This window comes from Talpa occidentalis, unplaced genomic scaffold (genome assembly GCF_014898055.3).
Source record: "Talpa occidentalis isolate TD23 unplaced genomic scaffold, MPIMG_talOcc4v2.1 talOcc4.9, whole genome shotgun sequence".
Classification (NCBI taxonomy): Eukaryota; Metazoa; Chordata; class Mammalia; order Eulipotyphla; family Talpidae; genus Talpa; species Talpa occidentalis.
Window position 1 is genome coordinate 114,026,747 of NW_023605305.1, and position 13,919 is coordinate 114,040,665.

The 13,919-nt window shown below is 58.4% G+C and overlaps 1 protein-coding gene across 2 annotated transcripts in view; it reads left to right on the forward strand.

Annotated features, from left to right (window-relative positions):
* PDE4DIP (phosphodiesterase 4D interacting protein) overlaps positions 1 to 13,919 on the forward strand; it is a 155,343-nt gene that overhangs the window by 135,654 nt on the left and 5,770 nt on the right. For both annotated transcript variants that reach the window (XM_054690876.1, XM_054690875.1), the window contains 8 exons: positions 96 to 248; positions 5,463 to 5,708; positions 6,587 to 6,718; positions 7,434 to 7,553; positions 9,432 to 9,621; positions 10,070 to 10,194; positions 10,949 to 11,188; positions 13,680 to 13,796. In XM_054690876.1, the coding sequence (XP_054546851.1) occupies positions 96 to 248; positions 5,463 to 5,708; positions 6,587 to 6,718; positions 7,434 to 7,553; positions 9,432 to 9,621; positions 10,070 to 10,194; positions 10,949 to 11,188; positions 13,680 to 13,796 (1,323 nt within the window). The remainder of the gene's footprint in view (positions 1 to 95; positions 249 to 5,462; positions 5,709 to 6,586; positions 6,719 to 7,433; positions 7,554 to 9,431; positions 9,622 to 10,069; positions 10,195 to 10,948; positions 11,189 to 13,679; positions 13,797 to 13,919) is intronic.

Here is a 13,919-nt window from a genome sequence, read left to right on the forward strand (position 1 = left end):
GTTCCACGCTGGACCCTGCCCCCCGCTTGGCTCCAGGGCCGGACCCACTTCCCTGTAGAGCACCCAACATTTTCTTTCATTCATGGGTTTTGTAGATTCCATCCATCCCTCGTGCCGTTCTGCCGTCCCGTCTCCTACACCAGCAGCCACCAGTGCCTCTCAGGGGGTTAAGGCCGAGCCCCGCAGCAACCCCACCAGCCTGCCAGCTCCCCAGAACCCCCCCCAGGAGGCCAGCCGGGCCCATCCAGGTATGCTGCAGCCAGCGGCGGGCTCCACCCCCTCTTCCACCTGTCTCCACTGCCACGGTCTAGCACATCCAGTCCTGGGCCAACCCAAGAGCCATCTTAAACCTTAGTTGTGTCTGCCTCCCCGTTGTGTGCTATTTTTGAAAGATAAGTGACCCGCAGTAGACTTTGGTCTGCCTGCCAATTGGCCTGGCAGTTGGCTAATCATTTATAAGCACATGTTTTAATTCCTTTCTCTCAATTCACCCCGGGGGAGCAAAGAGGCGAACTGCTTCTCCTAGGATTATGGGAGCCAGAGAGCAAAAGGAAATTCACCTCTGCCACCCCCCATTCTTGTTCCCTTTTTATCTGCTGTGAGCCTCTGCAGCGTGGGGGGCACGGCACCCCTAAGGGTGCTTCTCTCTACTCAGGCAGGACTGTCTCCACGTTAGGTCACCACCCACACATGACTGATGGGCGCAGCCATTGCCACGTCCATGGCGCACATCCTGGGATCAGCCAGGAAGATGCAGGCCACTCTCGGCCTCGGGGTACTTGCTGGGTGGGCGGCTTCCCCAAGGAGCATCCCCTAAGTGGTGGCCGAGGTCAGCGCTTCCCTTCTGCTGCCTCTGTCTGTCCTGAGAAGTCGGCCAAAATCTTAAGGAAGTGACCCCACGCCTCCTGAGGCTGGACTCAGTTTCTGGGCCAGAGTGGACAAGAAATCACGGGGGACTATTCACCCAGCTCCGAGGGCATCTGCATAAATGCTTTGGGGTTTCACAGAGCAGAAGGCCAAGGCCCTTGGAATCAGGACGCCTCCCTGAGGGGTGTCTGGGCGGCATCACTGGCAATTCCTATGTCTTCGTGGTGCTGCTCTGACCCCAAGTCAGTCTCCCGGGCGAGGAAGAGGTTGAGAATGTAGCCGTGACCTCCCAGGGCAGACATTCCACGGTCAGTCTCTGTTTCTGCCTGGCCAGGGGCTATCTGCCTGCTAGTGTCCTTGGGAAACAGGACAGACTCCACCAGGGACCTCCCTGAAGGCCTGTCTGTAGGGGGGTGCATCGTGAGCGCCCTGACCATTTTTCAGTGCACATTTCCAAGCTCTGCAGCTCAGGAGGGCCCGAAGGACCTGCTGTGCTAAGCAGGTTTGTAACCCACTGTGCCTGATCACTGTGGTGAGGCCTCTCTTTTCATCTGGGGAAGGAACACATTGACCTGGGATTCCCAAGTTTGTCCCCATCAGCCTTGAAGTGACACGTGATTAAAGCAGACTTCCCGAGTCCTAGTCCACTCTGCCCTCGTCAAGGCAGGTTCCGACGCTTTCCCAAGAAGATTCCAGGAGTAGGTGGTCTGGTCACAGGGGCGGGGCTGGGATCTGCTGGGGCCAGGGAGCCTGCAGGCACAGCCGTCCTGTCCTGTCCGTGCCTGGCAGGCCTGAGACAGGCTCTGACGGCGGCCTGGGTCACAGCAAGGCCACCTTGCCCCCCTCACACAGACTGTGTACACATCACCCTGCACACAAGCAGGGCTCAGCCAGGCCAGCCCCAGCACTGTCCACCATTAGCCATCTCGGCCAGCACCCCCTGAGTAGAGACTACTCCCCAGGAATCATTTGCTCAGGGGAGTTTCACCTCCTCGACCCTTGGCCTCTTCCTCTCTCTGCCTCTAATGTCGTGTCTCCTCTTTCCCTGACTCTGTTTCTAGGCCTCCATTTCCCCTCCACACCCAGGCTGGTCGGCCTCCCACAGGCACCACCGCCACCGCCCTCAGCTCCGCCCAGTTTCCTGCCTTTCAGGCCCGCAGGCCCTCCCCTCCCGGGCTGCTGTGAGACCCCCGTGGTCTCCTTGGCGGCGGCTCAGCAGGAGCTGCAGATGCTGCAGAAGCAGTTGGGAGAAAGTGAGCACCCGCCACGTCTGTGTGCTGGGCGGCGGCCCGCCCTGCCGCCCTGCATGGCTTTGGCTTCAGGGCGCTTTCAGAGGCACTATGGGGTGCCACGGGGTGCACGTTACCAGTGGCCCTCTGGGGCGCGGGGGGCGGGCCCTGCCGGCTGTGTTTGGAAATGTGCTTACTGCTTTCCTGCGTGTCTGTCTCATCAGTTAACAGGTGTGTCCCTTCACGAGGCCTGAGACCTGGCGCTGCCCCACTGCCCACACGCGGGTGCCCCCGTGCCCAGGCCCTGGCACAGCCCGCCATGCGGCGTGGTGTGGCCATGAGACAGGGCCACATTCAGTGGTTCCTTCCATGCCTGCCCCAGCCTGCTGCTGGGAGTTTTTAATCAACTTCCAATCCTGACATCACCGCGTTGAGAGGAAAAAGGGTGGTGCTAGAGGGGTTCAGAAAAGGGGTGACAGCTGCTGCCATGCGGGCGGCTAGGACCGGAAGATGGACTGTGATGTCTGCTGGGGATTCCGTCCTCCGACTCCAGAGACCTCTGATCTTAGCCCCGGAATCTAAGAACCCACAAACCACGCACTGTCGTCTTAGAGAAGGGCTGGGAATAGTATGAGCCGGATGCCTCCTCTTAGGAATTTTTATGTTTGTGGCCGCTTAGAGCTTGGGAAAAGCTCACATGATGAATTTGCCCTATAGAGCGGTACTTTTAAAAAATTGACAGCTCAAAAGCAGGTTGAGAGGAACTTAGGCCGCATTCGATGCCTGCAAAGTAGCTCTGGGGACCCGGAGGCTGACGAAGGTCCCCGTGCATAGGGAAGCCCAGGTCTCCAGTGTCACTAGGACCAGCTTATTTCTTTTGTCAACCTGCAAACACATAGTGTCTACTCAGCCTCCACTTTGGTTTCTAGAACCAACTAGATTAAAAACCAACTAGATTAAAACTATTTTGGGGAGAGTCTGTCCATCTTCCTTTCTGCCGACAGGGAAGGCTAAGAGGCTGCCCTCTGCTACCCACTGTACGGCAGAGAGGCCCACCTGCCAGCGGGAGCCCGGTCTCACTGGGGCCTCGTCAACCCTGCGTGGCAGGCAGTGGCAGGGACCATGGCTCAGGGAACTAAGGCGACCTTTTCAAGGCTCCTAGTCAGTCGGCAGGAGACACGGGCTTGGATCCTGGTCTGCTGATGGCAGGCCCACGTTTCCATCACACCGTTCCACCTGGGATGGCTTTGGTACCATCCTGTTTGGGTCATGGAGCTGAACTCAGCCTCTTACCACAACCTTTTCTCTCTTTGGAGACCAATGGAAGGTGCCAATGTCTCTGACCTTGAACTTCTTACTTTAGCGGTTCTGAAATGAACAACCCATGGCTAACAAACTTGTCCCATGCCAAAATGCCAAGTATCCCCGAGCTCCCTTTGCTTTGCCTCCTTTTCCTGTGTCTCCCCACCTTTGTCACAGCGTCTTTGTGGTAAGGGGCGGGGGAAGGAGAATGCTGTGCATGAAAAAGCCTCTGTTGATGTGGGTTGAATGGGATGCATATTCGCTCTGAGACTTTGACCCTTGTTGGGGTGGCCCCAGCCTTGGTGAGAAATCTTCTCTCCCCACCCCCTGAAGCTCATTCCTCTCTAAGAACCGGTGTTTACCTGCTTCCTTGATGCTTCCCGCCAGCTCCCAGGGGGCAGTGGGGAACAGCCCCTTCTCAGCCCATGGGGGGGGCTACGTGCTCCTTGGGCAGGAGTCTGCACAGTGGGGGGCGCGTGCTCTATACTGTGGCGGGAGACACGAGACCACGCGTCCCTGTTCCTCATCCACCTGGAAGCCCCCGGGGCTAAAATGAAGCTGCCTGAAGCGCAGATCGCCCCTCTGCCATGTGGTGGGTGTGTGAGAGAAATGGCAAAGCCTGTCTTTATTGACTCTGCTAAATCTTAGACTCTACTGAAATGTAGAGGCCTGAGTTTTTCATGCCCCTCTTTAACTTCCCGTGGTCCTAATGCGTAGGCAGCATTTTGCAAATCGGAGGAGCGATGCGTGACGGTGCTTCTCAATGTGGCTGCCTGCTGGAGTCACCTGAGATGATTTAAAACACCCTGTGCCCAAGCTGTACCCCACACTGATGAAGGCAAAATCCCTGGAGGCCCAAGAATCTTTAGATATTTTTTACATTGTCCTCGGGGACTCTGGTATGTAGCCAGACTTGGAAACCATCAAACCCTCAAGGAGCTTGGCGCGGAGTGAGAAACCATCAGAGTCCCGTTTGCTCAGTGGAGCTACCCTCTCCCGGAGAGGGTAACCCCGGGAGAGAGCAGGCTTCTGAATGTGGATCTCCCCAACCACGGTGTAGGGTAGATGAGTTACAAAGCAGGCTTTTGTACGCCCTCCGCCATTAGCCTCCATGCCCGGCCTGCACACCTGGAACTGTGGCCACCTGGGCCCCGGGGGCCCCTGCCGAGGGGCGGGGTGGGGGTGGATATAAGGGCGGCGTCTCACTGTGGCAGGAAGACAGGGAGAGGGGATAGGCAGGGAAATGCTGAGAAAGCTGGTCTGTCCCTGCTTCAGCAGTAAAGACCTGGAAAATTCCACGAAGCCCCACAATTAGCTTTTCATCTGCAGAACTGATGATGACCCTCCCCGGCCTGGGGTGGCTGCAAACCCATGGCCATGCCCACCCCCTCCCCGAGACAGGGCTTTTTTTTTTACATAGAAGCAGATTGATGGGGCAGAAAGGAGGGCAGTGATTTCACAGGCTCCAGGAAACACTCCAGGGAGGGCGTTCCAGAGTTCTCCAGGCACAAACGACTCCAGCCTATGGTTCTGGAACCACCAGGGCCGAGTCCAGACCCCACTTGCCTCCCATAGACACTCCCTCTGCAAAGCACCGCAGCCTGGGGGATCTGGGGGTGCTGTGGCAAGCTGGACTTCGGGTCTCTGTCCTTTTTTTGTCCCTGGTAGCCCCAAGGGAAAGCCGGCTGGTTGGCCTTGGGATGAAGGCAAGGGCTCGGCAAGGAAACCCCCATTTGTAGGATCTCCTGACCCCTGGCTGCATCCTACTTCTGGAACCTCCAGGGATTGACCATGAGGATTTCAAAGAAGGATTTACCAAAGAAGCCAGGAGGGGGGCCACCGGGCTTTTTCTGAGTACTGGGGCCTTGGGGAGATTTGACCACCCTCTGCCGTGTGGTGTCTCACGCCCGCAGGCGCATGGGAGTGAAAGAGAAGCACATAGATCCTAAGTCTTCCTCCCGACGCCATTGCTGGCATCCCCAGGGTCCCTCAGAGTCTGCCCTGAACTGCCGCCCTCCTCGCTGACCCTTCCCTCTGTTTCTCCCTCACCTTTCCTCTGCGCAGGTGTCAGCTCTGTCCACCCCGCTTCCTCAGCTGCGCTGCCGGGTCACCAGGGAGACGCCAGCTCCCCCCACTACCTCAACCCTGCCCCGCCCCGCTCCCCCAGGGGCGCTGCAGAACTGGGCAGGATGCTGGAGCCGGGGTACCTGGGCGGCGGCCAGTGGGACCTGATGAGGCCTCAGAAAGGGAGCGGATCTGGAGACCTGTCCTCAGGCTCCTCTGTGCACCAGCTCAACGCCAGACCCACAGGTGCGGCGGGGGGCGGCCGAGGCGGACTCAGCGTGGGTCTCCCGCTCTCCCACGCGCAGGGCCTGTCCCCGCCAGCCCGAGTCCCGGCGCGGGGTAAAGCGAAAGGACCACATCGGTGCTCAGTCCTTCCTCATCCTTCTCCCTGGGCGCCGGGCTCTGATGGGGGTGGAGGGGCCAGGCACCCCCTCTGTGCCCCCACATGCGTGTCCTCTCTCCCTGCATCCTGACCCCCACAGCCCACTCCTAGACCCTCCGGAAGACCAGCACAGGCAATCACAGCACATCCCTGAGTCAGCTGTGGTACGGAAAGGGAGGCTGTTTCTGTACAGCTTCCTACCCCTCTGTACACACACACGCACGCACACGCACGCACGCACACGCACACCCTCCCGTGTACAAAACCCAGTTCAAACTTCCCTGCCCTCTTGGTCAGGTCTAAGTGACATAGCCCCGGGGTGGGGAGCCACGCAGGTGGACCCTGGGGCGCGCGTCGGTTCTACGGCAAGGCCATGGTGATTTTCAAAAGCTGCCTTAAGCCCAGAACCAGGTGGTGCGGTCCCTGAGCCCGTGTCCCTAGCTGCTGCCTCCCAGCTCGTCCGCCTCAGACCTGAGGCCCTTGCAGTCGCCTTCCCTCCTCCTGCGCTACCGTGACTGGAGGGGCCGTTCAGTGTCAGGGGGAGCGCCCATGCAGGTGCTCCCTGTGGGGGTGGGAGAGGGACGTGGCCCCTTGTCAAGATATTCCCAGTCATTGGGAAGAGGGTGTTTGGGTGGAGGGGCTTTTCCTGTCACCTAAGTCACACCTGGAAGGCGGCCACACCTTTGTGGCGCAGGCAGGCCCTGTCCACATCTCTCTCCTCCTGCCCCCCCAATGGCTGCAGGGGCCGACCTGCTGGAGGAGCACCTCGGTGAGATCCGGAACCTGCGCCAGCGGCTGGAGGAGTCCATCTGCATCAACGACCGCCTGCGGGAGCAGCTGGAGTACAGACTCAGCTCCACGGCTCGAGCCGGAGGTGGGGGGCCTGGGGCGGCAGGAGTGGGGAGAGGGGCCTGGAGGGGGGGCAGAACAGTACAGGAGACCTGGAGCGGCAGGGGGCCCTGGGGTATAACAGGAGGCTGGGGCTTCGCTCTTTGGCTCATACTTGGGGAGCTTTTGAAAGGAAACTTAGGCAGAACTTCCTCGACTTTCTCCTTAGAAACCACGCAGGAAGGCTAGTAGGACGGTTACCAGGCTCCCCCACCCCCACTTCATGGCTGTATCTGGCTCCGAGTCACTTTCCTCCAAGCAGAACTCACTAGGTCTGGTGCTAAAGTGGCTGGCTCCGGGCTGTCCTGACTACCAACTTCACCATGCCCTGGGGCGTGATGGGCACAGAGGGAGTCAGGCTTCAGGGCCCCCCACATCCTTTTCCCAGGCAGCCTTTCTCCACACTCTCCACCCAGGCTTCTGTCACAGGGATGCCAGCCCTTCCCCACCCCCTGTCCTGCCCACACCACAGCAGGCCATCCAGGGCAAAGGGCCTCTTGAGCACCACAGCCCCGCCTGTGATGAACACCTTCGAGACTCCCCTAGAAGAGGGACCAGCTTCAGCCCAGCAGGCCTTAGGCTCAGGCCTGGGTCCCTGGAGTTCCTGCTGCCTTGGGGGTAGCTCTGGAGACACGGATGGCGACTCTGGAAAGCCTCCGTCACCCGCATGTGTGACTTACCCACTGTGCCTTCTGGGACAGGATCCACCCCTCACTGCTACAGTCAGGGCCCGGAGTCCACGCCTCAGCTCTTCAATGAGAACAGAGTCCTCAGGGAAGAGAATCGTAGCCTCCAGGCTCAGCTGAGCCACGTCTCCAGAGGTGGGTGGTCGAAAGCCACAAACCACGGTCACTTCTGGGTTCTTCTCTCCCTCCGTCACGCTGATGTCCAGTGGGAGGAGCGAGGAGAGGAAGGAGGGAGGCCCCCAACCCAGCGCGCAGGCACCTCCTGGGAAATCCAGCCGTTGCCCCTTAGACTCCCAGGCGGCAGGTTCCTAGACCCTCCTGCCCATCATTCACTCCAGGGCTGAACAGGGACCCCCGTTCTGTACCCCACCACCTGCAAATACCCAGCCACCAGCCACTGGGTTAGTTGTGCATCTGGTGTGGCTTCTACCTGCCTCACTCTCAGCCCATGGGTGCACGAGAGTGTGTGAGTGCTGCAGCGCTTCCGGCGTCTCCACATTGCTGCAGCAGCACGTCCCTCCTGGAACCGCTCCACCGCCCCCATCTCCCCATGCCCCCCACCCTCACACACCAGGGCTCCTCCCTAGTCAGGAACCCTTAGGACTCTGCGTTGGAGGCATCCGCAAAACGTCCTCCAGAGCTTCCCAGCCCCAGCCAGTGGCCCTGGTGAGCATCACTCCCCCTATGGCCGGGGCTGCAGCTAATCGCAGTGTTAATTAGTGCTCATGGACTTGATCGGTATTTATCAGTGAAAAACGATTTTTGTTTCCTAGCACTTAGTGAAGATCCATAAATGGCAGGCAGGGTGTCGAAAGGATTATTAAGCTCCGTGTGGACAAGGAAAAAGGCGTCAAGAACGATTTCTGAGCTAGTCCCCGTAGAACAAGGAGACGTGAGGAGAAAGGCCACTGCCTGGCCACGGTGAAGATGGGCAGAGCCAGTGCCCCAGGAGGCTGAGACAGACCTTGTCAGTGCATGATCAGGGGCCCACAGACTTGCACACTCTAATGTGGTGTGGCCGTCTGTGTGCACAAAGGCGGCTCCCAGTGTAAAAGCTCTAAGTGTGCGCAGACAGGAGAAAGGATGTTCCGAATAAAACACCCCAATTCATCCATCCCCTCGGGGGTAGGTGCCCAGACAAGCACGGCCGGCCTGAAGCGGGCTGCTGTTGTCTGAAAGCTTGCCCACGTCTCAGGCACTTGCTGGTGGGAACCCATAGGAAAGGGGTTCTGAAGCAGGTCCCGGAAAACTGGGGCAAAAGAAGCAAAATCAAAGTACAAATCAAGGCAACAGCTGCCGTTGTCAGCCTCCTGCGGGTCTCTCACCCACGTAGGTCTCCCAGGTGTCTACACGGCTCTCCTCCAAGCCCCCCAAGCCCCTGGTGCAAGTCCAAATCCAGGAAGCAGGCCCCTCCTCCTCACGCGTCTCCCCTCGAGCCCACCTGCCTTCTATGTTACACGCTTCTCCCGGCCCCCAGCTCTGCCCCTCACTGAGAGGGGCTGGGAACACGGGTCCTCCCCCTTTTATGGAAATGCCTGGAGACCACCTCACAGGGGAGAGGACAGCCGGAGACTTGAGTGAGGACAACCTTTGGGGCCCAGGTGATTTCCACCCCGGCTGACAGCTCCCGCGGCCTTCCTTGCAGAGTCCCTGCTCACCTTTGAGAAATTAGCCGCGGCGCAGGTAGGAGCAGATCCCCAACTTGCAGAAAGATGAACACAGTTTACTCTGAAAACTGTAGGCAAGAACTCGACGTTGATCCTTGTGAAACCGAAGAGTGGCTCTTTCCCAGGGTGCGTGAGCGCTTGGAAACAGCGGGCATCAGACGCCAGCCTTGTCCCTAAAGGCAAGGGAGGGCGCGAGCGATGAGTGGCTCAGGGGGCGGCAAAGATGGCGCCCTCGCCCGGAACCAGGCTGGGCCAGTGCCCTCCTGCCTCCGCCCTGTCCTCAGAGTGGGTGTCCTCGGGCGCAGCTTCCCTCCCCCCAGGCAACACCCTGTGTTCTGCTCTCCAGAGCACGCCCAGGAGGCGGAGAGCCTGCGGGAGGCCCTGCTGTCCTCCCGGTCCCAGCTTCAAGAGCTGGAGACGGAGCTGAAGCACCAGCAGGCGGAGCAGCAGCGGCTCCTGGAGGACCTGCGGGAGAAGCAGCAGGAGATCCTGCAGTTCCAGGAAGAGCGGCTGTCCCTCCAGGAGAAAGACTCCAGGTGAGAGGGGCGGCTGGCGAGGCTGGGGCCTGTCTTCGGGCTTAGCTTCAATAGCCTCTTTTGGAAGCCCCCGTTCCCCTTCTGCGCTCCCTGACTCAGAGCAAAAGGAAGGGCTTCTCTGGGCACCCCTTCTCCGGGCACCCCCAGGGAGGAAAGCCCTGTATGGAAGACCCTGTTCAGCACCCCAGAACCCATGTTGCTGATAAGATTTAGGACATTGTGTCACCAGAGCCTACATCAGCCGTGACGCTCGTCCCCAGCGTGAGCCGGAGCGGGTGCCGGGGCAGCGAGGCCCTTGACCCGAGCCTCTCTCCACGTCTGTCCTTTGGGAGTGACGGTCCCGTGACTCCGGGCTTGACATCTAGGGCTAAAGGGCTCGAGGGGGCGGTTGGCTCGTAGCTCGTGGCCCGGTGGCCCTGCCAGCCCGTGTGTCCTGCCGCCCCCGCAGGCTGCAGCAGAAGCTGGCCCTGGTGCAGCAGCAGTGTGAGGAGAAGCAGCAGCTCTCCCAGTCGCTCCAGTCCGAGCTGCAGATCTACGAGGCGCTCTATGGCGGTTCCAAAAAGGGAATGAAAGGTGGGTGTCCCTGGGCCCGCCCTCCTGCCCTGCTTAGCGCCCGGGTGAGGCGTGTGCCCTGGCACCACCGGGGTCTGGAAGCCGTGGCGTTCTGTCTGCCCCAGCGGTCCCAGCTGGGCCTGGTGCTGTCAGTGAGAAGAGGGGGGGCTCTCATAGAGGGGGTGACAGGACCGAGATCCAGCCTGACATCCTCCAAAAAGGCCACAAGAGGCCTGCCTGGTGGGCTAGGGGTTCAGCCTCAGCACTTTCAGCACCGTGACGATCTGAGTTCGATCCCCTGCCGGCCAGGGAGCTACCCACACGGCACAGCAGACCTTGCCTGCCTTGCCTTGCTCCCCTCAGCAGTGTATTTCAATGGGTCTGCCTGCTCTGCTCCCCACTCTGTCTCTGCTCCCCACTCCTCCTCTCATTCCCCACACCTCTGGCCTACACCCCAGTTCTTCTATGCAAAAATAAAATCTTTTTAAAAAAATAATTTTTTTTTTTTTAAAAAGGGCCACAAGAGTCAGACTTCATCCACCTGACCAGAGACAAGTCAGGTGCAGAGTCCATAATGTTTATTTTTCATATATAAGAGCGGTCCTGATGGTGGCATCATTCGGAATAGTCTTGAATTTGGGGGGCAACACGGACTTACCACCCATGCAGAAAGGGTGGCAGGAAACCTCCACCCCAGCCTCTTCCTCCTCTTTGCTTCCCGCTGCGGACATCACCGAGTCTCCCTCTCGCTGAGCCCCCGCCCTTCTCCTTCCAGCCTGCACCTGGGAGGCCTGTCACCTGTCGCCTTTGAGCAGTGACTTGAGCCACCTGGTGGCAGAGATCCGAGCCCTCAGGGGGCAGCTGGAGCAGAGCATTCAGGTGAACAACTGTCTGCGCCTGCAGCTGGAGCAGCAGCTGGATGGGGGTGTTGGCAAAACCACCCTCAGCCCCGCCTCCTTTAACGAGAACTTCCCGGCCACCGTGGACCCCGCAAACAAGCAGCCGTTCTTCCAAGGTAAGAAGGAAAGGAGAACTGGGGGCCCCCAGCCATGGGGACACTGCCCGGTGTCTGGTGGAAGGGCTGGTCTCGCCCCTTCGGGTCAGGCTGCCTGGATGCGGGGCTGGGATTCGGCATCCGGGTTCTGAGTTTGCACTTACAGGTTGTTTATCTTGAGTCAGGTGTTAAGCTGCTCGAGTACGGCAGGCTTAGTTTCCTCCTCTTGAAGATGAGGGTGATAATAGTGTGTCCCTTGTAGCATTATTTGGAACATGAATGAAATTCAGTGGCCCGTCCCCCCATTATCCACAGGGGACACAGTCCAAGTCCCCACTGGATGCCTGTGACAGGCCCCAGCCTGCTAGCCTGTTTCTTCCTCCACACCCACACCTGTGCAGACCGGGAGCCGAGGGCCAGTGAGTGACCGCAGCTGTTACTGCAGAAGCCCTTCAGCCCGGAGCCACAGCGGACGCTCGTCCGGCCCGCAGGCCGTAGCCTCCAACAGACCCCAGAAGCAGTAGTGCAGTGTCCTGTAACCCAGGGGGAGGCTTATTAGGCAAAAGGGCGGGCTGGCGGCTCCATGCCCCGGCGTGTTCCTTCCCGCAGTTCTGATGGAAGCTGGTCAGGAGTGACCGGTGGCGCTCAGGCCCAGCGGTCTCGGCCCGCCTGCCTGCTCATGGTCTTCTCCACAGTGGACACACCTGGGGAGGCCGCCAGATGTGTCTTGGGCCAGACCCTTCAGCGGCCTCCTGACTCTTTCTACCCAGACCCGGAATGGCTCACTTTTTGAAAATTATCTATCACCTGTGACAGTTTGGTTTTTATAAGTTAGGCACAGCAAGAGATTAACACCAATAACTGATAATGAAGTAGAACCGCTGTAACAATATCCTGTAATAAACGCCATGTGAGTGTGATCTGTCTCTCTCTTTCTCTCTCAACACCTCATTTCGAAATCTTTTCCCACCTTGGCTGGAGGGGGTACCTGAACCCTGGAAAACAACACCATGGATCAGGGGGTCTACTGTAGCTTACAAGGGCCGGACACCAATGAGTTGCTCAACAGCTAACAGCTGGGTCTCGTAATGCCGGTTCCTTTCATTTATAGAATGCTTTAAAACTTACAGGTGTTTTCAAATAATTTCCTCTAAGGATGGGCGGGTTTTCCCCTCTCTCTGGCTTACAAGAGCAAACTTGGGTATTGAGACATGAGCTGATGTGCCAAGGCTCACAGGGGTTAAGAGTGGGGCAGGGTGGGAACGGGAGCTTTATTTCTAGTCCTTCCTCCCCCGTCCAGCCCTGACTCAGCTTGTGATCCTTCCCAGCTTCTCTCTCCCTAACTTGTGGGGCACAATGTCCCTGAGGAAATTGGGGTTTGGGGGAAGAACTAGACAGCCTTCAAGTGGCTGCCGTTTACTTTCACACCCCCACCCCCACACTTCCACCAAGAGATACTTCACCAGCTCTGTTCCTTTTCATTATCCCCCAGTCCCACTTAACATGAGTTTTGTGTTCCCCCTTAGTCCAGCCTATCAGAGCAGTCACTTCTACCTCCTCTTTTTCTCCTGTAGATGCAGCATTTAATTCACCATCTCAGCCCACCTCCACGCTGTCCTCCACTTGACTCTAATCAGGACCCACTTCTGCTCGGGCCCTTAGGGTCCGGCGCCTTTGTGGGGCCTCTAGACAAGTCTTCGCTCTCAGGCCTGCTTCTCCTGGGGTGTCTTTATTCTCTTTTCTGCCTCTGCTACATTTTCAGTCATCAGACAATGACAGCGTTACCCGAAGGCGATACTCCTGTGTTCACATCGTTATGACCAGTAAATGACAGAATGTGTGTGGGCGGCTGCCCCTCGCTCTGCCTGATACATGGAGGCCCGTCCACGCAGGGCACATGATGAGTGTGGCGTCTGATGGCATCTCTACCCCCTGACAACACTAGCCAGGCCTCCGCCCCCGACTCAGTCACTGCTGCTCCTCACCCACATGGGTCCTGACTCAGAAGGCGGCTCTGAGTCAGGCTGTGGTCTTCTTGGCTTCTTCCAGTCCCTTCTGGTCTCCAGGAGGCCACCTCTAGCCCACCAAGGCTTCTGTCTCTTCTTCTCATACTATATTCTCCCCCCGCACCGACTCATTAGAATGTTAATTCTAATCCTTCAGAAACCCACTCGGTCCTCGACTCAGTATTTTTATATATATATATACTACACACACGTAGACTACATATATTCATGCATATTTAAATTTAATAAGGCATTGCATGAGATACCACATACATCATCATAGTCAACACCGGGGTTAGAAAAATATACCTAGGCATGTTCAAACTACAAGTCGCTTCTCATAAAACACCCGTCTTGATCCGAAATCTCCCAGACTGCTTTGCTTTGACAGTGGCGTGTGCATGATGGTTACGTGAAGGGCGGCTGCTGCTACCTCCGGTCTCAGGTGGCGAGGCCCAGGCTGTGCGAGTGCCCGGGCCCCGAAACGGTGCGTGTTTGTTCCCTAGATGCAGTTGCGTCCCCTCCTGTCCGGGATATTGGCATGACTTCTCCGGCTCTGGTCTTCCCCGGCCCTTCTTCCCCGCCTCGTGGCGCAGACACCGTCCTCTTTAACCGGACAAATGGTAAATGTGGCAACGGAAAGTCTCAGGCCCGTGAAGGGACGTGCTAACGCAGGTCCTCTCAGCCCCCTCGCCCTGCTTGCTTTGCCCTCCCTCCCGGTCTCCTGCTGACCAGCTGTTGCCTCA